The sequence below is a fragment of the Numenius arquata genome, chromosome 9 (assembly GCF_964106895.1).
Source record: "Numenius arquata chromosome 9, bNumArq3.hap1.1, whole genome shotgun sequence".
Lineage (NCBI taxonomy): Eukaryota > Metazoa > Chordata > Aves > Charadriiformes > Scolopacidae > Numenius > Numenius arquata.
The window spans coordinates 34,614,208-34,641,362 of record NC_133584.1 but is presented as its reverse complement, the minus strand read 5'-3'; the positions used below and the strand labels follow the sequence as shown (position 1 = coordinate 34,641,362).

Here is a 27,155-nt window from a genome sequence, read left to right as displayed (position 1 = left end):
CTAATTTTTTCCAAATATGTTTCGTCTCAGAGTAAAGAAATAAATGACCAAGATTTTTCCCTAGTGGTGGAATATTTTACAGCCAAAGTTTCTCCTCAGTCATCAGATTCTAATAATTGGAAAGTTTAAAAAAAAAATAAAATCTAGTACTTCTAGTACAAAATTGCATTTGCCATTCACAGTCATTCTTGCCTTGAGATAATTAAAAGCAATCTTCATTATTCCCTCTAGCAGAAGAAACATAAAACTTGTTTTCCTTTGCTCCCCATGGAGCTTTGCTGAACTAAGTCCAGCTGTGCTGACTTCCACCTGAAACTTCACCATAAAAGCCCCAAGGGAGCACTCCCACATCCTTGGCCTCAACCACCCTTCCCCAACACACTGCCTGCAGGGCTTCGGATCCCTCCCAGGCCATCAGCCCACGTCCTACCCAGCTCACTTCTGTACTGCAAGCGTGACTCAAGTGCCTTCACCACTTGGCTCATAAGACAGTATGATGGATTTACTACTGCTACGTGATGTTGTTTGGGAAAGCTAAAATGCACAAACTGGAATGTTTATCTCAAAAAGTTACATTTTTGCTTCTCCTTGATGAAGACACTATTTTGAGGCTCCTCTTGACCAAGAAACCCTTTTTCACACAGCTTGTAGACAACATCTTTAAAGCCCGTACTCCTCCAATTTGTTTGAATTTTTTTATTTCAAATGTTCTGATACATAGACGCCACAGCTGCATTAGCCTCATGTCTTTAAGGAAACAGGTGAAAAATACATTTCTTATTATTTTTCCCCCTTACTATATCATAGCAGAATGCTTCATTTAAAATTTAAAAAAAGAAATTTAAAAAGAAAATAAAGACCTAATTTTAAGTTAGACAAGCTTTTGCATAAACTCCATCTTTTCCTGGTTTGTATGAACTAACAATGGAAAGTCAGAGAGAAAAATGGTAAGGCAATCACCAAGTATCTGAAAATTAATACACTGCAATGTGTATTTATCACACTAAACCAATAATGAAATTACTAAGAGTAAACATTCAGTATTTAATCAATGTTAGAATCTAGCTAAAAAGACAATCGTTACCTCTTATTTGATCCACTAATAACCTGTTGCTGATACACAGTTTTAAAATATTGTTTACCATAAACATCCATGTACATGAACAGAAATACTATTTTTACAATATTCATTTATTTGGGTCATTTGTATAATTTGGACAAGTCTATATTGGCCAATCATCATCTAGATGTTTCCTATACCCCTTTGGTAAGTGTAGTCCTACAACTTGAGCTAGTGCATGAGTATGCCACTGTCTGGCTCTGCCAGTTCAAGATCTAATTCTTTTTATAAAGTAACCATACAGACTATTACAGAGTGGGGGTAAATGTGTGTGGGGAGGGGTTTATACTTTCTTTCCTATTAAGTACCCTATTTATTTGCAGGGACCTTTTCGGGGAGGGAGGAAATAGGAGCCTGTTCCTCATCCCAGTCACATGAACTTCATGAAAATGAAACACCATGAGCAGCACTCTCAGAAATCTCCTGCGGACATAATCCCCAAATCATGTTTTTTAACTGGAAAATAGACTGTTCAGTTTTTCACTAATTTGTGTTTATGGCCTTTCAATGTATAAATTTAACTAGCAATTTTACAGAAGGAGAATATACCTAAGCAAACCCTATTAAAGTAATGAGACAAGACAAGTGCTTTTTATTAACTTCAATGCTTTATGGTGATATCAGGCTCCATCGTTTCTACTTTAACCTTGAAGAAAATAAATTGCTTCTCTGATTTTATTTCAACTAGTTACTCTCCACTGAAATATCTCAGCCCAAAAATATCTAAAGCCTTGCAGGGGATCTTGTCTCCATCTGCAGAGCTGTTCTTTGTAATGTTGACTGCTTCTCTGAGCACAATGAGTGCTCTTCAAAGCATGAAAAAAAATATTGTAATATATCCCTGACTTCTGGGTTGTTTATCAGTGCTATGACATCTGTCTATGAATACAATGTAGTCACCTTTATCCCTTATTCATACACATAAACCTGGAAATCCTTTCCTGCTATACACAGCCCGCGGTAAAAATCCAACACAAAAGAAAGCAAGTCATAAAACATAATCCCAAGGTCTCACCCTGTTTACACTGTTACCAGAGGAATTTGTATTCAGTGGAACTCCATCCTGATCAATTGCAACAAATACTTTGGTATGATCCCGTGTCAAAATGTAATTTAGTTACTCCCCTTCTTGACCAGTTTCAATCATTGTCCACAAACTACATGATGACCAGGTAGCTTTAAACCTCATTAACACTGCTTGGAATTGAATAATTTTCTTACTATTTTCCCCAGGCTTAACAAAAGAAGTCAGAATGTTCAAAAAACGCAGTCAGACCCTAGTTTGAGAAGCCTTTCAAGTTCTCTCTTTTTCTTCTAAAAAGACCCCTATGGAAGACATGGATAAGAATAAATATGTATGAAAACACAACAGAGATTATCAGTGAACTTCTCAAAAGAGCCTGTAGCCAAACTGCCATTCCCAGGAGGAGAAGGAGTTCCAGCCGAAGCAGTCCCAGGAAACTGATAAAGCAAGGCACGCTAACACGTAAGAGAGGTTCATCTCTCATTCTCCTAAATCAAGTAAATGGCAACATTATTAAGGGCTGTTTCTGCTGAAAAGTACTCATGGAAATTTCCTTGATTATCTACCTGAATTAATTCCCGAATCATGCTAGCTAAATTATTGCAGACCTGTTTTGAACCAGGAATCTCTAGCAACTATATCCTGCTATGTTCTCCTTTCCTTTCCTCTGGCAAGTATGAGCACACCCTGCCTTGCCTTTCATCCACCCATTGCGGGGGAGCTTGTTCCAACACTCTCTGACACTGAGAGCATTTCTCCTCCAGCTTTGCTTTAGACATTTGTATCTATCATCTCCCCAGTCTGCAGTTGCCTAGAAGAGTCTCTCAAGCAATTCTTCTGCAATGGTGAGTAATGGTAAGAGCTGATTCTTTGCAGGTGTCCTGAAAAGACCCCAGTAGAGGCCAGCAGGCTTCTGTTGCCAACACCCACCTTTCACCTGGGGTGCACAGAACTTCTGAGCTACTTCTTGTTCCATTGTATAGCCTCTAGCATCCAGAATTGCAAACTAATGACTTAGTAAACAAATATTTCATTTCCAATAACCTTTGTCAAAAGTTCCTGCTCCTAGAGTTTGACTTAGACCAAGCGATGATCAGAGAATGCTCTACCCTGTGCCCAAGTATTGAACAACCCTTTGCAAATAAATACCCTGGACAACTGGCTACCGGCCTCCCACCCCCTGTCCTCCCTGATGACAGAGCCTCTGAACACCCTGTCATCCTGTGACATCCCAGAGGCGAGCAGATTTCATTAGCATTAGGGTTTTGGAATATCTTTTTTTTCTACTCTTTTGGTGGTTAGAATTAAACAAATAAATCTTACCATAAGACAGCTGTTATAAAACTGATAAAACTGCCAGCTTGTGTAGTAAGATCTTTTGTTGTGGATCATCAAAGTCATAGATCTCCGAATTATGAAAGTGAGAAGAGAGCCACCCGCCCTGTTCCTCACTAAGAGGACTGCATATAGAGCTTCTACTTGAGTGTCAGAAAAAGCACAGAAACAGCCCTGGGAAGAGGGACTCTAAACCCAGAATTCTTCCTGTAGCACAGGATCAGCACCTTTGGTGTAATTTTTCCTTTGCTCTCTCAGATCTTGCATCCAGTTAGAGTCCTGTCTAGTTTGAACAGGACAGAAGGGGAACGGCTTAAATTTCAATCTTTCCTGCAGGGTGGTGGCTACAATTGGGCGCTAAACCCCAATAGCTCCGAGAGCCCCACGTTCTGCCTTCCAACTTGCAAACTTTTCATCACTCCAGAAGAAATGATCCAGTCTTTCTCAATGGCTAAATCTGCCAAATTTCTTACATGTTATTTCCTACCATCCTCATACAACTGCTCCCGTATCAGATCCACCATTATTGTTTCCTGGGACAAATTTTGGCCATGAACTTGGTGAATATTTTTTAAAATTATTTTTCTGTTGTTACTCTGCTGAGATAATTGCAGTGATGATATTTAAGTGCATGATTGTATGTACTTAATCTTATGTAGGTACACCCAGACTATCGATAGAAGTATTCTGGAGTGGATAGTTGATGATGAGTTAAGTCAGAAAAATTGATGCGTTTGTAACAGCTGAGTTTGCAGGCTGTCCACATTTTGTCCTGGAGAATAAAACACTGGGAAGAACCCAGACTACTTTGTGTGACACTTTGTGTTTTGCAGGAGCCAAAGCATTTGGGTGTGTGAGCGTGTGCAGGTCTGTATATGAATGTGTGCCTACAAGGCTAACACTGCTCTTCAAGAAATATTTTCAGCAGAGCTTTTATGGTTTTCTACTCTTGGACAACCATTAACAGTCCCTTACCCAAGTCTTCTAGTAATAGTGTTTAAAATGTTAACTACAAATGTTAATTTTTGCATGGTTAACACATTATGAAACAAATTGATGAACAAAAATAATTCGGTACCAGCATCGTGGTGAATAAAATTTGGATTTATTTCCGAAGTTGCATCAACTACAAAGCATTTGTACACATGACTGACTGTTCTCCCTGAAAGCTTTGTTAATGACTAAGCGGTCAATTTATTTCTGATTAAGTACTCTGAGACTTCACTACAGAATTTTGTTTAGAGTGAAACTGGTACGATTCCATTTAATATTGATATCTACGGAAAGAAATAAAAAAAAAAAGCCATTTAGCGCCTTTTTCTCTGAGTCATCTGATATTTTCTGTTGTGCATTTGATCTTTCCTGCCAACTGTGCTTATTCCTGACTTTTCACCATTCCTGCTGTTCTAACCCTCCCCCCATACCACTGGCCTCGCTCAACCAACATGCATGAAACCGGGATGTTGTCATGCTGGCCTTCTCATAACATCTTTGCTGGCATTGTGACATTTAAAATAGTTTTTTTAATATCAGCGAGCAAAAATTCAAATTGAAAATTGGACCCTAGATGGTCTGTCAATCTCAATGAAATTAAAGCTATTTAATATTCCATCAAAAGTATGAGCAGGCTGTACTAATTGATCATAATTTCTCTTTGAAATAAAGAACATGCATCACTTAATATATTAGTGGCAACGTGTAATTTTTATGTTGAGTTTACCAGTTGTTGCATATGCCCTCCTATGAAATGCTTCCATCACACTTAAAATGAAAAACATAAAAATAAAAAATATAAACAAGTATTGTTTTCTCAGACTTTGAGATTCATATTTCATAACTAAAGGAATTACAAATATTTATGCTATAGTTGATTTAAAAGCTACTTTTCCTGAAAATTTAAACAAAATTTATGGTGCCTAAATTTTTCATAGATGCTGCAACCACAGATAGTATCTTTCTATTGCTATTCATAATTTTTTAAGTCATTAAATTTAATTTAGTTTTCTTTATTCCCCTTGGTTTAGCTTTTGCTTTCCCATCCCATTATTTTCACTTTCTCCATTCTTTTATACCTTATATGTGGTCCCATCTCCACAAAGGAGAGATGCGACAAACATCAGATTAGAAGATCCCAATGAGAAGTTTACTGGCAGATCTTGCACAGTAATGGTCTAAAGTTGCGGCAGGGGAGGTTTAGATTAGATATTAGGAAGAATGACTTTACTGAGAGGGTGGTCAGGCCCTGGAACAGCCTGCCCAGGGAGGTGGTGGAGTCACCATCCCTGGAGGTATTTAAGAAACGTGTAGACATGGCGCTTCAGGGCATGCTCTAGTGCCCGAGATTGTTGGTTTGTGTCTGTTTGTGGGTGTGGTGGTGTGTGGTGGTTTGGGGTTTTTTTGCTTTGTTTTTGTTTGTTTGTTTGGGGTTTTTTTGTTTGGTTTTGGTTGTGGGGTTGTTTTTTTTTTTGGTTGGACTCGATGATCTCAAAGGTCCCTTCCAACCATGAAGATTCTGTGATTTTGTAATGGTACCCAAAACAAAGTACAGAGAAGACCTTTTAAGCACTGTCTAGTGGGAAATGAGAAGACAGGAAGATGGTACTTTACTTCAAGGCCAATGTTCACAAAAGAAGATTCAGGCCCTCAGATAACAGAAGTTAGACCTTTCTTCAGGCAAAGGATAGAGTATAAGCGTGCATGTATTACAGACCACTTCATCTGTGCAAGAACACAAAATGTTCCTTAAACTTCTGCTCTTACTACACAGGAAGAAAAAAAAAAAGTATAATGGGACTGACTTCATCTTTGGGATATCTGCTAGACATCATAACATGCAACCGAAATGAAACCATAATGCTGCTAAAACAGGCTTGGTTGTAATTGCTTAAAGAAAAGCCTGAGTTCAGTGTAGAACAAGTCAGTAGTGAAACTATCCTGACAGCGCAGGCTCAACTTGAAAATTAGTTCATGCCTAGGCACACACTGATCTTGATATGTTTTCTGCAATTTTGTATCAGGAATACATTCAATACTTTTAAAGGGTCATCTTTTTGAAACTTGAATTGTTCTTGGCATACCTGTCTGGGAATGTGAGCCTGCAGTCAGAAATGTTATTAAAAGCTGGGACCTGTTGAAGAGCATCCTGCGAGCTGCCCATGTATCCCAAATGCCACCGATATTAAAAATGCCGAACTGGGCAATAAGAATTTAGGTTAAATGCCTATGTCAGAACAAAAACAACGTAAAAATGACAGTAAGAACGATGGACAAGTATTTGTTTAATTTTGGTGACTAATAATGAAAGTTAAAGATATCAGTGAAATGAGAGTGATCAGTATGATTAAGGGCAACATACAGGCATTTGGAAATACAATATGATTACTCCCTTCAATTCTCCCCCACCCCACTCCAAAAGGTAGGTCAAACAGAGTTATGTTGCTAAGTGAAGTTGTAAAGACAGTTACAGGAAACACTGAGAAATTTAACTTATGTTTCGGTTCTGTATTTGCAATGAAAATTGAGGTTTTATTTATCCCGTCTGATGTGATGAAATTACTGTCATAAATCTACATGGCTCTTCTGACTACAGGGGCAAGATACAAGAGTTGACATGAGAAAGCAGTCAAATAGCAAAAGCCTTATGAAATGAGGCTTCATAACAATATCCTGTTTATTGAAGGACTGGTTTGAGGAAACATCTGATTTCTCTGACGCCCTCTCTCTGGAGACCGAAAGGGAGAACCGATAGCTGGGAAGAGGAGGAGCTGCTTTTAATGTGGCAAAGACACAGAACTACTGACTGGAAACTGAATTTAGGGGCTAAAAAGCACCAACCTTGAAAACAGACATAGCTTCCTACCAGTAAGGGTAATTAAAGCTTAGAAGGAAGATGATGAGCTACAGATTATCTGGAGCACTTGCAGTGAGATTTGATATCTTTCCAAAGCATATATTTAGTACAGTTTTTGGAAGAAATTATACTGCCTGCGTGAGCTGGGGCTCGAAGTGAATAGTTGTACTTTCCGGCTTCAGAATCCGTGAATCTATAAATTCTCCCTTGATTTCCTCTTCGCAATTTCCGGGGACACAGAAGTGCCTAGATTATTCCCATCATGCTCAATACCTACGCCTAAAGAAGATGTGCATAAGTCGCTTAGAAGGGTCAAGAAGTTTTTCTGACCCCAATACAATACCAGGCAGATGGCATTCTTTCCTATCCTTCTAACTATTTTCCCAAGAAATACGTGTGAACCACAAGAAATCTGCCCCCCTTAAAGACAGGACACCAGTCAGCTTATGCCAGTAGAGAGAAACCTCTCAGGTGCATCACATAATGCAGAAGGAAAACTGCCAGGTTTAGTAACAAACAGGAATTCTCCCTCCCTTCTTGATTTTTGGTCTCTGATCAAATTGGTTGGAAAGATTCATTTTTCCATAAATAAAAGTCCTCAGCTGCTCATTCAGGTATTCTTCCTCACCTGCTGTGGGTGCCAGGCAGTAGCAGAGGACTTGTCATGCAGGATGACCCAAGAGCAAGATGTGCAACAAAACCTGGTGGTCTCAGTAGAAGGGTAGCTGGACAAAATCTAACAGCCTAGCATTATACAATAACAGACTACACTATATTATAGTAATCTAATTTCTAATAAGTATAACGATATATATCATTATACGGAACACAATACATGCACTATAATAGTATATAATAATATACACAAACTCAATGCAGATTCTCTGTTCCCTCTGGCCTTAAACTACGTAAATTAACTTCCAGCTCAGAACTGATTAAAGGGCTGAAGTACACGGCAAGATTTAATTGATATACTGCATAAAAAGCCTTTGACTGTGGCCCCTGCATACAGTAATTCACATAAAAACAGGCTAGGGTTTGGCAGAAAATGAAATACATTCAGATTTTGTTTGTTTGCCATTTTAATAATAAGGATATGACTCAGCGGTTTAGTTTGACACGTGACACAGGAGAAATTATCTTTTTAAGTTATTGCAATGTATGATTGCACTACAAAACAAAAGGGGCTTTCGCATTCCAGCAGAAAATATGATTTCTGACCATGCAGAAAGTTGAGCTTGGAGTGAAGACTGATTAACCAAATTAAAACAGAGATCTCTTTAAACATACTGCGACACATTTCACACTGTGTGGGAGACAGATGGAGCCGGTAAAACCCCATTCTCACGAAGGTACGCAATAACATATCTGGGACTCGTACCATTTTATGACACAAATCACCATACCACATTGAAGATGCTGTAGTGAAGCAGACCATCAGGATTCCCATTGCACAAATATTTTTCAGAGCTTTATATCACCTCTGGTTTTAACTGCACCTGCTCTCAGTTTAGCATCCAAGCTCCTACCCTGGATGCAGTTTGTTTCGCAGATTGACGTAAATCTATTAAGTGCTTTTCAAAGCAAGATACACAGACAAGTGTAGACCAGCCAATACCCAAGGCACAATCTGTCATTCTGATGTGTTTATAGGCAGAAAAGAAATCTCCATTAAAATCAGAGCAAAATCTTTGTTTAATTTAGCATTGGTTCCTTTCACCGATTTTTAACTGATCAGTTTAAGGATAATGACTGGGCAGAGATTATACCTACCTACCGTGTAACTCTGCACCGTGTTAGATACAATAGCCCTTTTTGACATTGAGGGGATTTTCTTAGCCCTCTGAGATAATAGCTTTGGTTTCCTGAACCTGCTGTAACTGCTGTTATTTTACACCTCTCGACTGCTTTTCCCTGACTGTTGTAACTCGGTGGCCCACAAGCGTTTGGCACTTAAAGAAATGCTACAGGCTAGGGACTTGTGGATAGATTAAAACAACTCAGAAATAGTGTCTTTAAAACAAAGCATTATTTATTCACTTCCTCAAAAGTAACGACGATGTAAAGCTATTAACTGTCACTCTAAAAGTGGCTGTTTTTATTTTTCTCTGCATAATTCTCACTGAATCCCTCACTGATTGCAAAAAGTCACTTTCTGCCTGTGTTTGCCTGCCAGTTGTCCCACTGACAACTCCTGTGACCAGCAGAAGTAGGGAGGTGATTGTCCCCCTGTACTCAGCACCGGTGAGGCCACACCTCGAGTATTGTGTCCAGTTTTGGGCACCTCAATACCTAAGAGAGATATCGAGGTGCTGGAGCGGGTACAGAGGAGGGCAACGGAGCTGGTGAAGGGCCTGGAGAATAAATCGTATGAAGAACGATTGAGGGAGCTGGGACTGTTTAGTTTGAGGAAGAGGAGACTGAGGGGAGACCTCATCACTCTCTACAACTACTTGAAAGGACATTGTAGAGAGGTTGGCGCTGGTCTCTTCTCACAAGCAAATAGCGATAGAACAAGAGGGAATGGCTTCAAGCTGCAACAGGGTAGGTTTAGACTGGACATTAGGAAGAAATTCTTCACAGTAAGAGTGATCAGACACTGGACCAGGCTGCCCAGGGAGGTGGTTGAGTCACCATCCTTGGATGAATTTAAGAGTCGTTTAAATGTGGTGTTGCGGGATATGGTGTAGGGAAGAACTTTGTAGAGTAGGGTAGATGGTTGGACTTGATGATCCCAAGGGTCTTTTCCAACCTGAATGATTCTATGATTCTATGATTTAACCCTACTCTTAGAGCCTAATTAAGAGCCTGGGGCCCACTACTGTTCATAATCTTACTTTTGAATTTTAAGACAGTTTACAAAAAATGAAGAAACAATCAAAAGGAAAGTTCTGAAAAATAAGGACTTTCCATTGTTTTCAGTTCCTTCTTGTACTGTCCTTCTCAGGCAAACTCTGCGGTAAGTATTCATTATAAACAGAAATGTAAGTATGTACCTTAATCAGAAATAGCTACAGATCCTGCCCAGCTTGTCACACTGCTTGCTTCCAAAAATTTCTCACTTCCTCCAATCTGGCCCTACAAACTCTGATTTTCAACAGTGCTGTAACCGAGTTGTTACTCTCCAGGTATTCACAAGTTATGCAGCCATGAAAATTATGCTGAAGTTGAATTATTGTCTAAAAGACACAAATCTTGTTCTAGCACGTCTAAAGAAGATAGTTCCTTTCTTTTTTTCCCCCGTGTTTAGTTAGTAAGAAGTGTAAAAATATATTGCATGCATCAAAGAGTTTTCAAACAGCTGAAAGAAAATGGAGAGCAAGTAGGTAGACAGTAATTGTACTCAAGTCAATCAAATAGGAAACATGAGATACTTCTTGAGCATGCTTTTTTTGACTTCTGCATCCATCCTCAGCCCTCCTCTCTGAGCGAGCTCCTACCTCCATTCACTCGTGAGATTCTGTCCCATCATTCCCAACTGATTCCCTTTAAGAGCTTTGGGTACCGGACCCCTCACTCCTCTTTCTCCAGTCAGCTCTGAACAAAATTGATCACTAGACTCTAGTATCATCATGTTACTTTTCAGAAAGATTACGTTTCATATAGACTTCCTTTTAAAAAAAAGGCTTGTGTACCTCTGAGAGTTTCATTTTGTTTTAATCTAGGTCACCAATGGTTTCCCTTAGTAGTCAATGGACTACGGGCAGCTCCAGAGAATGATTCCTCTCTTATCAAAATCCTTTTCTAATTTCACACTTCCTTTCTCTGGAGGTATGTCTCTTATCTTGATGTTTCCAAAGTTAAGTGCCTAAACCTAGCTGGGAAGCAGGATAGAAGATGCATCCTAATGCTCAGCATTCTTGACGCGTCAGTGTCAGTGGGCTGATGGCTGGGGATGCAGTTTGAGGCACCGGTCTCGCACAAGACATCTCCTCACCTGCTTAATGGCTATGGATTTTGCTCCAGGGTGTAAGTATTGCACTCCCTGCGCCCCTCTGGAGGTCCCACCCAAAAGAACCTGCTGCGTTGAGACAGGAATATGCTGAAATAAAATAATCCAGTATCAAGACGCAAATCTCTGTCTTCAAAATTTGATACACAAAGCAGGTTTGACAAAGAAGTTTCACATACCACATCCTTAAGAAAATTGCTATAGACCCTCCTATTTAGGGAATTTTTCTTACTAGGAAGTTTTGAGCCCTGTCTCTTACATCATTCAAGTGGTAGATTTTTACAGGAATATCAGCTGTCACTAACACAATTAATTTTATCAACAAACTTTCGCGTTGAATATGAAATCAGATGTATTGATAAATTTATTTTAATCAAGCCATAAAAACATTAAAGCAGTGGTTAGTTTCCTTGCTCAATTTTTTTATAAGTTGCAATCTTTCCTCAGTTCAAGAAGGACGGGGAACTGCTGGAGAGGGTACAGCAGAGGGCTACATAGATGATGAGGGGCCTGGAGCACCTCCCTTACGAGGAGGGGCTGAGGGACTTGGGTCTTTTTAGTCTGGAGAAGAGAAGACTGAGGGGGGATCTGATCAATGTTTATAAATACTTAAAGGGTGGGTGTCAAGAGGATGGGGCTGGTCTTTTCCCAGTGGTGCCCAGGGACAGGACAAGAGGAAATGGGCACAAACTGGAACATAGGAAGTTCCACCTAAACATGAGGAGGAACTTCTTTCCTTTGAGGGTGGCAGAGCCCTGGAACAGGCTGCCCAGGGAGGTGGTGGAGTCTCCTTCTCTGGAGACATTCAAAACCCACCTGGACACGTTCCTGTGCAACCTGCTCTGGGTGGACCTGCTTTGGCAGGGGGGTTGGACTAGATGATCTCCAGAGGTCCCTTCCAACCCGATGTGATTCTGTGATTCCCAACTATTCAGTGAAAGACTAGTGTCAGGCTGGTCGCAGCATAATCACCACACAGTCACACTGCTACCCCAAGTTTTTCTTTCACTGGCTGCATTTCTATCCTGAGAGATGTCCCCTAGCCCTAAACCAGTCAATCCTTCCCAGTTTCATGAAAGCACTTATCCAGAAGGGTGAGGAAGATACAGTTAGTGCCCTTACTGAGGAGCAAATGCTCACATAAGGTCAAACAAAAAAAACCCTACAAACGAGTGAAGTTGTGAATGTCTCGAATACATGAAATTTTCAGACAGAGAATACACCTCCTACCTACTGCCTCCAAATCCAAACACGAGACACGAAGTCATTAGAAATCAGACTTCATTAGCTCTGCTGCTCACAGAACTCCTTTCAGACCAGCACACTATGATCTCTTCTCCAGTTTCCTGACTTTTTTCTTGAAATTATCATTACTGTACTAGTAACTGCCAAGTATTGCATCATTTTGGTAAGATACCACACCATCCTATATTTTTCCAACTAAACAACTGATAATTAAGGAAACATTCTGCTTTTTTCTGCATCATTAATGTTATTGATAAAGTTACCATCTTGAGGGTTTGAAGACTATATCTTTTTAGGATTGCTTGTATTTCTAATGTTCCTAGAAATAATTTGTATTATCATTGCATTGCTGGCCACATATTTCCTTCCCAACTATTCAATTAAACACAGAATTTTTATTTTATAAAATTAATTGTTATTAATCTGTCTTCTGCATCTTTCCCTGATTTTTATACAATGATTGTTTATGTTCTTGCTATCCCTTCATAACTGAGGCTGAATGAATACCATATTAAACTAAAGTTAATTTTTTTTCTGTAGAAAGCTGTTTTCATTGTCAGCCAACAATCTTTTGTTTTCAATTTGATATTTGAACGTATTTTTTCTTTCAAAAATCTCTCATGCCAATGAAGTTTTCCTTGCCATTAGGACACTTTGAACCTTTCAAAACATCAGGAATATATAGAAATATATATCCTTTACTTACTGAAACCTTCTCATGTTCGCACACATGAACGTATTCAACTGTTGTCACTGGTCTTTTACAAGTCTGTTCTGTAGATGAATGTACCTTTATCCTTCATACAGATTATTCTGAACAGGTTTATGTCATATAGCATGGCACTGAGCAAATGAGACATCCATTTTTAAAGATCTCCACTGATGGAGATCAAAACTTTCATCAGCCGCACCAAAAGTTGTCAAAAGGTGAGAGAGCATCATATTGATTAAAAACTCTTTCTTTGGTTACAGAAGAAAGAATATTAAGAATAGCTGGGCTGTTTTTATAATTTTCTGTTTTCTGAGGGGAAGAGTTTAAGTGACTCAAAACATCTGTTTTGCTCACCCTATTTATAAATTATGTAAAAAAAAATTTGCATAGTGAAGTGAGCATTTCATTTGAAGTTATTCAGAGCAATAATATCTAAAGGTTACTGCAAAGAACTGCTGAAAGATCTCATTATACTCAGTTATTAGAAATAAAACTGGCAGAAAAAAACTGAATGTTGATAAAAGTAAAATAATGCACATGAAACTAATTAAACTTAAGTATTGATAAACATTAAAATACTGAAAGTAAACAGCTCTAAATTAGTTATTATCATTCAAGAAAGCTGCCCTGGATTTTTTACAATTTCCAATCAGAAAACATCAAATCAGTCTGAGTGGGAAGAATGGTAGGTACTACTAGGAAAAAAACTGACGCTAAACTATAACATAACAAAAGATCCATTTCATTAGTGCACTGCTTCTTGGCTACTGAGATGAGCCTACTGTGTGCCGTTCTGGCCAACCCAATCCATCAGAAAACCAAAGGGGTATGCTAAGGAAGACACTGAAAGATGTGGAAAGGACAGTCAGAGGTATGTCACATGGATAACCAGAGCTAACTCTGCTTCTGTACAAGAAAACAAGGGTAGCTTAGAAAAGAAACAAATCCAGAGCAATTTAAGAGTGAGGACCGGTGTAAGATTACCCATTGCTTTTAACCACGCATGAAGATGAGGGCACTCATAAAGCGTTAAACAGCTGCCTTCAAACAAACAAGAAGTGAGCTTTTGGGTTTTTGGTTTTACACAGAGTGCATAACTGAACTGTCAAACTCATTGCCACCTGATGTTTTTCTGAGGCCAAAAACTTAAACAAGGTTCAAAAAAGCATTTGACAAACTCAGGGAAAAGAAGAAAAATCTACCACAGGGTAATAAGGCAAGATGGTCTGGATACAGCCTTGACAAGATTCGATTTTTGACTGCTGGAAGCTGAAAGAACACAACAAAGAAAAAGATTACTCTGTATTTGTGCTTTTTCTTTTATGCTTTCCTAAGCAAGCATAACTCGGCATCCTCAAAATTGGCTACACTGACCTTTGCTACATTAGAAAAAAAATAGATAAAAAGTTTAAAAGTGCCACCAAAACCTTCTCTCTTCCCCTTTTTTTAAAACAAACAAAGAAACGAAAAAACCAAACAAATCCCAAATCCCAACACACTGCTTGGGTATTATCTGTTTTTCAATTTGAATTAAAGTAGGAAAAGAATTTTTTTATTTGAGCCTACCTCCACAAATGGATTAAACCTCAAAAATCCCATTGCCATCTTGCTGAACCAAGTGAAACAGAGATAAAGTAACCTGGCTAATCCACAAACCAATTCCTTGAAAGAGTCAAATAAATAACTCTTTTAAATAATAAATAATAACTAAACTCCTTGCTTTCAGTCCTATGTTTATAACCCCAATACCAATCTTTTCTTTCCTCATATTGATGGCTGATAAATAAAAGAGACTATTATATAAGATGGAAACACATAACAACATCTTGCACATAATTTTTTTTCTTCTTCATTACGAAAAACAATTATTTTAGGTACACTTTTCATGCCTACTTTCATATACAACCACATGGAATTTTCTTTTCAGAAGATGAAATTGCAGCTGCTTCACTGGGCCAAACACCCAACCTTTACTGGTGAGATGATTGGCCGAATTGGTACTCGCACACTGAGACACCAGATGTGTAGGAGGGTCTGGCGGTCCCTCTGAGGGGCAGGGGTTTGTGCGGCCGAATGTGCAACACCGCAGCCAACTTTTTGCTGCAAGTTACAGACCTACTATGATGAAACCAGGAGCAATACTGTAGAATTCAAATTTATCTGCATGGATTTTATCACCTACAGCCAAACCATTGCTTCTGATCTGTCACCAGTAAAAATACTATACCCTAGCAAGAGGAAGCATTGACAAGGCTATAAAATCACACAGAATCACAGAATCGCCTAGGTTGGAAGGGACCTTTAAGATCATCTAGTCCAACCTTAAAAAAAAAAACCAAAACCAACTAAAACAAAAAAACACCACCAACACTAAACCATATTCCCGAGCACCATATCACCTCATCTTTTGAACACCTCCATGGATGGTGTCTTAACCACTTCCCTGGGCAGCCTGTTCCAATGCTTGATAACCCTTTCACTGAAGAAATTCTTCCTAATATCCAACCTGAACCTCCCCCGGCGAGGGAGACTGCTGATGAACACAGGTTCATCAAGCAAGTTGTAAATATTTCTTTAAACTACGGCAACGTCTCAGTAGTATGCTCAGTTTAATTGTCAGTGCAAAATACTGATCAGGTTAATGTCTCCAGTTAATCTGAAAGGCAAAACAAAGGGCTGGCTCCGGTAATAAGGCTGTGCCTTTTATATTAACTCCTCTGTATGTCAGAGAGAGATCACCAAGAGACTGCTTTCACAGACTAAATACGCCTCTGGCATATCTAAAAAGGTTTTAATACACTCAGTGGGAGCATCAGCCACAGGTGAGGCGGTGAAGCAGCTATACCACCTTGAGGCAGCTGGGCAGCTAAACCCAGGTAAAAGATACTTCTTGTTCTGGCATGCCAACAGGCAACCCACTCATCACGGCACAAACTTAGATATTTGAGGAATTATGGACTCTCTGTGTTGCTATCCATTTTATAGCTTCATCGCAGAAAGGACCAGTGTTTTATACTGTATATCTGTAAGTACATAAACATTCACTCAGTTGAGAAATACTGGAGTTTAATCTTCAATTAAAAAGGCCATTTGAGTGTACATCTCGCCCCCAAACCTTCACTTTGAGGGACAACTTTAGGGTTATTTTCATCACACTTAAAATGAGTGGTTTAAACTATGCAAGTGCTGCCGCTCAATCAGCCAATATCCTGGTTAAGAAAAACTCCAGAGTCTGTAACAAGTCAAGAACCAGTGTCCACAAGCTACCATAACTCTCTTGAGTACCCTTGTGTTTTAACATATTTATAATAATTTGATTTGATAAGTAACATCTAGGGAAAAAAAAGCTGTGAAGAAGTAAAATGCTATGACATTTTGGGCCTTGACGGAATCTCTGAATTTTTTTTTCTTGATTATCAAGACTTGTGTGTGAAATTGCCCGAGATGTTGCACACTGGGAGAAACAGAACCCAGCACAGCTGAAACAACTGCTCAAATTATTTCCTTATTGCAGTTTTTACATAATTACTACAGTAATTATTTATTATTGCAAGTATCTTTGCAGAATGTGAAGGTATAAATTATTTAGTTTGACAGGTATAAAAGATGTCTCTTTTAGAGATGGAGCTGTGCCGCTTCTCACGGTCATAGTTAGGGAAATATTTTGCCTCTTGAGCTTCTTTGAAAAAGGACAAAAAGACTGACAGATCCCCCCCGCCCCACCCTAGTAATATGGCTTATTTAGAAACAAAAGTAAGATTACAAAACCATGGAGTGTGAAATGGTATGCAAATACTGATTCCATATTATACTGCAGCACAGAAGAAATTCAGATGGCTAATAAAAAAAAAGTGCAAAATAAATGTCACATTCCTACATATACTTGTTATAAACCAGTCAGAACTCTGTTTGACAAAAATTTGTTACTGTGTGCTATATATACTACAATATTGCCAGCAAAACACGGCATCAGACATCATTAGTAACTTTGGTCTGTAGTTACTATACATGCTGTAAATGTATGTTTGAAGTAAAACAATTTATTTTGAAACATTAGCTAGAGAAAGAACTTCAAGTGATTAAACTCTACTGTAGGATTATTTAATTGTTTCTGCTGAAACAAACTGATATCGAAGTTTGTTTTCAATTCCCCTGAAATCTCAATTTTTCCATGCATATTTCTGGTATGAATAACTCCCAGTATGAAATTATTTTAACTTTTTATTTCACTGAAAGGCTCTTTTTCCTCAGTATTTTTCCATCTTTAGTTAGGAAGACTGAAGAGCTGACACCAGAAGCTGGATCAGTGAGAACGCTTATTCTTCTTAAACGATTGGTAAGAAAATTATTTTAACCAAAGGCACGGAGCAAGGTGAGATAAGAGGACTGAAGTTAACTACTCAATCTCAGGAAGAGATTTAGGCACCTACAAGAAAGTCTGGAAGACACTGTAGCCTGAATTCACAACAACAACATCATAAAAACCTGCTTTCACCTGCTGCCTTATCACGCTAATTCCCAAGAAAGAAATCTGATCGGATCTGATCTGATAAACACCCTCAGAAAATTCCGAAGTGTATCAGCAGATGATCACGAGCCATCGCCCATCAACTGGGCTGCGTTAAATGACTGTGTGCTTACTCCCAGCCCTGGAGTGGTGCCAATACGCCTCAATGTAAAGCAGATACGAGGGGTTAGGAAAATGTATACAAGGAAGTTGAACGGCAGCTCTTAAAGTGGTAATTGGTTCAATTGCCGATCATCTGACCGCACAGTTGGAAACAAGCTTTTCAAAGCGGTCGTCTCACTGCAGCTGCAACCTGCCCTCTACATAATAGCTCCCTGTTAGAGAGCACTCCCACATAAAACCAATGACCAGTATCTGCTTCCCTCCCCATCCCAAGGAATCAGAATCAGAATCGTAGTGGTTGGAAGGGACCTCAGAGATCATCGAGTCCAACCAACAGTAAAAAAAAAAAAAACAAAAAAAAACCACCACAAACAAAACCACCACCCACCACCTGAACACACAACAACAACAACCAAACCAAAAACCATCACCCACCCACACAGCACCCCACCACAAACCAGTAATCTTGGACACTAGAGCATGCCCTGAAGAACCATGTCTACACGTTTCTTAAATACCTCCAGGGATGGCGACTCCACCACCTCCCTGGGCAGCCCATTCCAATGCCTGATAACCCTTTCAGTAAAGAAATGTTTCCTAATATCCAACCTGAACTTCCCCTGGCGCAACTTGAAGCCATTACCCCTTGTCCTATCATCTGTGACTTGGGAGAAGAGACCGACCCCCGTCTCTCTACAGCCTCCTTTCAGGTACTTGTACAGAACAATAAGGTCTCCCCTCAGTCTCCTCTTCCCCAGACTGAACAACCCCAGCTCCCTCAGCCTCTCCTCGTAAGACTTGTGCTCCAGGGAGGATGCTAACCATGTCAAATAAAAATGCTCTGCTTCAAGGGATGGAAATGGTTATCAGAAAAAGATTTAGCATGTGTTAGTGCTAAAGATGGTATAGCCCCTTGCTATATGGAAATATTAGCTCTGTCAGAAAGTATATTTGTATGTTTGGATGTAAATCAGAATGATATAGTCACATCTGATAAGAATGATGCAGCATTTCATTGCTCATTGATGGTGAAGAAAGTTTCACAGCACTTAATAAATACGAACCTTTTGAAATCAGCTATTTCCACCCGACATTGGCCATTTTAAACATCTCCCCTTCTAGTTCACTGACCCTGCATCCCATTCTGGGGCACTGAGACATAACATCAGCCTTAGATTCCTCACCCAGACTAGGTCCCTGGCAGTTCGGGGTCAGAAGTACTTAGCAGTCAGATACCTATGGATTTTATTGAACCTGTGTTGGCCACAGAGGTGAATTTGCAAAATACATGTTCTCCTCCTACTCATCCCTACTGTTCGTACTTTCCATGTAGCTAATACTGGATAACTTGTATTAGGTTAACATCTGTTCCAAATTTCATTTCATTTCATTTCAAAACCTTGACTTTGGGGTTTTAATTTTACTAGGTTGCCAAAAAAAACCCCAACACCCAAACAACGGAGCAGGCAATTGTGTTTCAAAACTCTGAGGTATTAATACTTTTTTCTTAATCATGGCTCTTTTGATCTGTCATATTTCGATTATATTCAATTTTTCATATTGGAAGTAAACATCAAAATAAAAATCTAGCTGGTAATTGGATATAAGAACCCCCCCAAAGGCCAAAATTTTTCATAAAATAAAAAATAAAAAATAAATCTTATCCACCAGCCAGCACTGCCCCGACGGCAGCTCCCACGCAGACCTCGAGGCCTTCGCAAAACGGGAGCAGCAGTAATGAAGTAAAGGAAGCAGCTTGGCTTTAAAAGCACGTCAGCTAGCGAACCGCCAAAGGCTGCCGATATTGGGGGCGCAACCATTCCCCAAAATGCCTCTTGGAGGGATCGCAACGCACCACCCGAGGCCCGAGCCGCCTGCAGCTTTGAAACGTGTTAACGTGCAGAACAGCCAGGGTAAGTAGGGGCACTTAGTCTCTGCCTCTCACTTGGAGGTGAAAACTTCACTAGTAAAAATTTGTAAACTATCCACGGGCAAGGTCAAAGGTGAAAATTAAGTAATCACATTTAAATCAAAAGTCCTTGTTCATTAAATCTTTGCTTCAGTTAATAAACATTCTTTTTTTTTTTTTTCTCAGTCCTAGTCTACATTTTTCTCTTTTTCTATTATTACATTCTCTAGGCATTTATTTCAAAATTCAGGCTCATTAAAACTTACGGATAAAGTATAAAAACATTCTTCCATCTTACTGACACAATCAGTGTAATTTCTGAGGGCAATGTTTCACTTAAACTTCATAAAATTCATAAGCAATGTAAAAACTCATTTGAATAGTTTATTACATCCTTGATTTGGTACAAATAAATCTGTTAGATTCTACTGCTTTCATCCCTGTCATGCAATTCTAATATTCACTGCTGCAATAAATTAGGTCTTATAAACAACAAAACATCATAAAACAAATTCAAGATATGCTGTAAATAGGGAACAAAAAGGAAATTATGTAGCGCAAGCTTTTTGAGTATAAACCCCTTGACACGTGCTGTAACCAGCCAGATAATAATTGCCTTGTAAATTGTTGTATATCTGAAATGAAGCAGAGGGGATAAAACTAACAAACAAGTCATAAAGTACAATTGTTACTTGTCTGGAGCAATTATTGCTGCTGCCAACCAAGTCCAAAATCTTGTAACAAAGAACCTGGTTTTGTATTTCCTCCAGTGTCGCTATTATACTTGTGCTGGAAAATACATATAATCCTTATCAATAAATAATGTGTCACACAAAATATATGCTTGCTTTACAACAGCAACTTGCCACAAATTTTAACATCACTCTCATCACACACCGCTCTCTCTCCCTTCCCACCCAGAACAGATTTCTCAGGCTGGACAGAATACCCAATGGGCGTTAAAAATCCAGGGGGCATAGGAACAGGTGCCATCACCACTGCACCATGCTGGAGCTCTCTTCCAGAACGAAGAGGATGTACAAAGATAACTTTAAACAGGAACCTCTCATAGAAACTAACTAAAGTTTGGCAAATTCACAAACAACGGGAAATAGGGTTCTCCAAAGCCTGGCGATCTCTGTAATTGGCCCTGTTACCATTTTTTAGCTGTAACACTCCAGACTTCTCTAGAACATGTTACCTAACTATACATTTTCTTTCAGTGTTATGGCCTTGGTGGAACTTTGCCATTAACTTGCAGCCAACGGGTCACTCCATGTTACGTTGCCAGCGTTACAACACTGACCTGATTTGTCCCTCGTATTGTATGTTCAACAGAGAGTCAGAAATCATGCAAAAAACGCCTTCTTGTCTCTTGGGTTACTTCCCAGAATTTGGAATAGTATTTTATTACCAGTGTTCCCAAATTGGAACCATAATAAGAGGTTGGACAGGGAGAATGAGAAAGAGTCAACTTGTTTAAAATGTAGCTCACTTACGGGCACTCACCTGGTGCCAATGAACTTTATGATTTAAAACAAATATCCAGCTGTTTATTTTTAACAATTTTAAGTTATTTATTTTGTAGTTAAAAACTGTTTAGTTGCTCTAAAAGATTTGAACATTTTAAATACACTACTTAAATATTATACTTGCATTCTCCTTCTCCCCCACCAAATAAAACGTTTAAGTTCTGTCATGCAAACACGTGTATGCCTCACCTGAATATCTCTTCTCTTGGATTCATATTACACGTAATAAAAAGGCATTCATTGAATCCTTCCATTATTATGGAGAGATATGAACAGATATTGCACTTAATTTTTTTTATCACAAATAGAAACAAGCTCCCATTATGTTTCTCTCAAGTAATGCAAGTTCTGAACATTTTTAGAGTGCTAAATAGTCTCAGGATAGACTTCAGATGATAACTCATGTAATTCTAGTACTACACAAAGCAACCTTTACTTAGTATTTAGTATGCACATGCTTAAATTCTAGGACAAATTTTAAGTATGAAAATACAACGAAATATTGTATAAATGTGGAGAAAATAAATTTCAGAGAGTTTGATGGAAAATCAATAGACAAAAAGGTAATTATTTCAGAAAATGATAAAGTATAGTAGTAGAGTATAAATGGAACTGAAAAGTCCCCAGCTTTAGAATATGTTTCTGTGCCCTCCGAGCTGATTGAGGATCGCTAAACTGTGGTCTGAGTCGTGATGAGCTGCCTGAACAGAAACGTCTGAGGAATGTTTTGCTCATGCTGTTTGTTCCATAAGAAATTAATTAACTTCATTAGTAAGATATTCAGATAAATCATTACATATACAAAAATGGTTTTACAGACTTAAATATTTACAAATCTTGAAAGTGTACTCCCATACTAATGACTAATGTCTGCAACCAAAAAAAAAAAAAAAGTAATCCACCTTCTCTCCAAAAACCAAGAAAGAAAAGCAAAAAAAAAAAAAAAAAAAAAAGAGAAATGGAAATAATAAAACATCTAGAAAATATATCAGGCGATCAACTGTGACAATTAATGGCCTGGTTGGCAGCTCGCTGAGATGAAAGAATGAAAGATGAATGTTCAACACAACTTTTTTTTTTTCCCCCCTCAGCTAAAGATGCTTAAAGAAGGAACAAATTTGACGCAGCAAAAGCATAACCAGTCACAGAAGAATGCTAAAAGCCACTTACAGGAACGAGGAATTTCTTTATTTCTTCCAAGGCATGACTCATACGAGAATACGCCTCCCCAGGTGGAGCAAACACTTCAATTAATACGTGAAGCTCATCACTCAAGTGCGCGTATTTGGCTTCTCCACTTTTCCTTAGTTCTTCCTCCTACGAAAAAAAGGGTGGTTTGGTTTTTTTTAAAACTGGGAATCTACTAATTTTGCATTGATTTAGCATTTACAGAGAACATGACGAAAGGACATAATATAAGTAGACTTCTAAACCCTTTGAGAAATAAGTCTAGTACAAGCCACTTAAAAATTTAAAAATCAATTTTGAGTGTTTGAATGATAAAACCAGCATAATTATCATCTACAACAGATTTTAATCATCACAGGGAAAAAAATGCTAAATACTCCAGAAGCAAGTACTGAAATATTAAATCCATAATGGAAAAGCTGCATTAATCTGTCTGAATCTTAGCTGTTCACAAAAAAAAAAAAAAAAATTAAAAAAAAAATCCATTTAACCATTTTGGAGCACTCTAAGAAATGCTATTGTTTATTGAAGTCTTTAAGTCATTTAATAAGTATCTGCAGGACGCACATTTTAGTATCGCTAAAGGAAAGCATGCCCTAGTACTTCTATTTGAGACATGAGGTCTGAGTTTCAGTCCCAGTTCTGATATACGGTACCTGATGTACACTGTTTAAGACGGTGATTCACCTCATCTAGATTTATCTTGACAATCTTTGGGTGCCAGTTTTCCAGCTATGAAATAAGCCTAATTATCCTACTTAATGTTAAGAGTAATGCTCTGAAACTTCAATCCACCTTCTTATACAAGGCTTTGAGACAGTGAACGTAATTGTAATACACATTCATAGGAGTTACCTCCGCATAAAGAGCAAAGATATAAAATAGTGATCCTTTTAAAGGCATTGGCTATGACAACATAATAAAAATCTATGTCATTACTACACAAGATAGCAATAAATAATGCTGAAGAAATGATGAATTGAAAACTCAGTTCCCAAAAATATTTTGAGAAATGTAATTCTGAAGAAAATATCTATGTAAATCTGCATTTTATAGATGGAAAACATAATCACAGAAAAAGAACTAAACTGATTAAAATTGTCTAAGAAATTGTAGCTTTTTAGTAGCATGTACTAAAATAATACTTTATGAACATGTAGGTAACTAAGATATAAAAATTGTAACAATAGTTTACAATTCTCATTTATTTACCCTATTTAATTCTGAATAAACTTCACTTATTTTAACCTTGCCTGTTTTATGACATTGCTTGACACCAAAAATATCTGCACGATGCTATGCTTCAAACACTGTGCACACAGTTCATTTTATCTACAGTAGAAGATCCAGCCCCAAGGACTTTCTGATTTTTCACAGAACACACAATGGTTGCATCCTTTAATTCCAGAGACTCCATGATAAGTCAAGGTTTTGCAGATGAAAATAAATTCATAACTCAATGAATATGATCCATGATTTTACTTTAAGAAGTTGAAAATTGACATAATTGTTTTCAACTAAAAACTAAAAATCAAAATAAGCAGCACAGATGGTAGAATATTTTTATCTTTACAGTAGCTTTGGCATTTTAGCTCATCGCTGAAATCTCATTGAAATGTCCATGAGAACCAGAACATAACAGTCTATCATGAAATGTTACAGTACTTTTCAGTCTTCTGGAAATAAACATTTGATTGCAGCTTCTGGAATAATTTGACATGAAGTATTTCAACACAATTAAGTTTTAATAGTTATAAAGAGGCATCCTAGCAATTGCTGAAAGTTTCTTTCATATTACTTTTTTAATGTTCTAAAAAAAACCACCAGAAAGCCCCAAAAGTTGTCTTTCAGGAGAAGACTACCAACAAACTTTGGAAAAAATATAAATTGAATCTTCTTTTCAAATGTAGAAAAAGTAAAAAATAACGTGTGGCTCATTATTTTGACGAGGATTTTGCACAGCTAAGGCATCAGCAACCTGATTTTATAATGCAGACCTGTCTCACAGAAAGTTAGGTGTATGCTTGCATTGTGGTAACAACGGTAACGATGTTTCTCTTATTTTCTTGACAAACTCAGGAAGTTATAAAACACATTATTTTATAACCTTCCTTCCCGGTTTAGCACATGCTTTCTGTTACGACTCAGCAGTCATTTCTATGGCTGTTAGAGAGATCCTCAGCATTTCTTCCTGATGATATCTAATGATGTTTTTTTCTTGCAGAACACATGGGGTTAAAGACTTGGATTTTTACACAGTACCTCTTCTCACAGCAGGGTAAAGTGTCAGAAAAAATGCTTCTTTTATTGCAAGCATGTATGCAAGAGAAACTTCAATCACTTCAGGAAAAAGATGGAAAAGTAAGAACTCATAGACCACGTGTACTGTACCAAGCTTTGCTTCCCAAAGCCAGTGAGTATCACTGAGCATTTTAGGACTGCGTGTAGTCTTACATTTAATTATATTCAGCCTTCCAATATCCGAAGGGAGCCTACAGGAGAGCCAGAGAGGGACTCTTTGTCAGGAAGTGTAGTGACAGGACAAGGGGTAATGGTTTTAAATTGGAAGAGGGGAGATTTAGATGAGATATTAGGAGGAAATTCTTTCCTGTGAGGGTGGTGAGACACCGGAACAGGTTGCCCAGGGAAGTTGTGGATGCCCCATCCCTGGAAGTGTTTAAGGCCAGGCTGGATGGGGCTTTGAGCAACCTGCTCTAGTGGAGATGTGTCCCTGCCCGTGGCAGGGGGGTTGGAACCAGATGATCTCTAAGGTCCCTTCCAACTCTAACCATTCTGTGATTCTGTAATCATATGTCAGGTATCAGGCATCTAACAAGCAAAACAACAGACACAGCTCACACTGTTGAGGAGACACTCGTTGACACGGAGGGTTACATCAACCGGCAGGTAATACAGCTTTCCAAGTGCAGTATGGATGAACGGGCTCTCCCAGGAGCACGTGAAGTTGGACACCACCTTCGTAAGCCTTCACTAGTGAGCAACACAACCCAACTGCACAGCAAAATGGTCAGTGCTGCGGACCCGACATCCACACTGTATTTAGGATGGCGGCACGACCCCTCCTCTAGCGCTTCAGTGGGTTTTCTTTCCTGCTAGTTGTAGCCTGGTTGCACAGAGTTAAGTTCCCGTTAGAAGACAGAGACCCTTTCTGGAACCAAACTTTGGTTTAGTTTTGTAGGCGAGGAGTCCAGTTCCCACCCTGTGATCTCTGCTCACTGTAAGTGATGGCCCAGAAATTGGGAATGATCAGAAGCCTCTTCTCTAAACTGCGCTTCTGATTCAAACTGAAAGAGTAATGAACAAACACCCCATGTAGCACTGCTAAGGGCTGAGACAGGTTATGAGGCTTTCTAGCATCTGCCATGTGAGGGCAAAATGAGTGAGATTACCATAAATCCATTTTATGTGGTATTATTTATAAGGTTATCTAGGTGCTGTTGGACTTGCAAGACTCTGCACCCCTAAAGGTCTCTAATGTACCAGTCCAACTGCCTGTGGATTTCAGCTGTTTCTCATATAGCTCTGTCTTAACCACCTGTGTGGTCCAGCTCTTCCCCATGGTGCTGCCTGTGACTTTTGTCAGATTCTCACAGCTTTATATGGTCTACGATTTCCTGTGTCATGTCCAGCAGTTTTCCAGACCCTGCTGGGCTTGCACAGCCTTCCCAGGGTCTACACAGCAGTCCGGTCACAGAATCACAGAATCTTCATGGTTGGAAGGGACCTTTGAGGTCATCGAGTCCAACCATACACACACACACACACACACACAAAACCCTACAATCTCGGGCACTAGAGCATGCCCTGAAGTGCCACGTCTACACGTTTCTTAAATACCTCCAGGGATGGCGACTCCACCACCTCCCTGGGCAGGCTGTTCCAGGGCCTGACCACCCTCTCAGTAAAGTCATTCTTCCTAATATCTAATCTAAACCTCCCCTGCCCCAACTTCAGACCATTTCCTCTGGTCCTGTCATTATTCCCTTGGGAGAAGAGGCCAACACCCACCTCTCTACACCCTCCTTTCAGGGAGTTGTAGAGGGCAATGAGGTCCCCCCTCAGCCTCCTCTTCTCCAAACTAAACATGCCCAGTTCCCTCAGCCTCTCCTCGTATGACTTGTTCTCTAGACCCCTCACCAGCTTGGTGGCTCTCCTCTGGACACGCTCCAGCAGCTCAGTGTCCTTCCTGTAGTGAGGGGCCCAGAACTGAACACAGCACTCGAGGTGAGGCCTCACCAGTGCCCAGTACAGAGGCACCATCACTGCCCTGCTCCTGCTGGCCACGCTATTCCTGACACAGGCCAGGATGCCGTTGGCCTTCTTGGCCACCTGGGCCCACATTCGCCCACAGCCCTTGCACAGGAATTGTAACCGCTTAAGCCTACTCATGTAGACATGAACCGAATCGCAGTGAAAGACAATGTGCATTGAAAGCCTGATGGATTCACCATAGAGAACTACCCTTATTCTGGGGTTCTGGATCAGTGATGGCAATCTCTCTTAGTACTGACCCTCAGGTTAATAATATGTTTCTTACTTACTGCATGGTGAGGATGTTTAACTCCGCTGTGGGTTGAGCACAGCAGAGGAAACACGCACTGCCATCCAGAGACAACCGCCCCCTTGTCCTGATCCTC

At 39.2% G+C, this 27,155-nt stretch overlaps 1 protein-coding gene across 2 annotated transcripts in view; it reads right to left on the bottom strand.

The window, feature by feature from the left end:
• KHDRBS2 (KH RNA binding domain containing, signal transduction associated 2) overlaps window positions 1-27,155 on the bottom strand; it is a 387,275-nt gene that overhangs the window by 161,001 nt on the left and 199,119 nt on the right. For both annotated transcript variants that reach the window (XM_074153323.1, XM_074153324.1), the window contains exon 4: window positions 22,480-22,626. In XM_074153323.1, coding sequence (XP_074009424.1) covers window positions 22,480-22,626 — 147 coding nt within the window. The remainder of the gene's footprint in view (window positions 1-22,479; window positions 22,627-27,155) is intronic.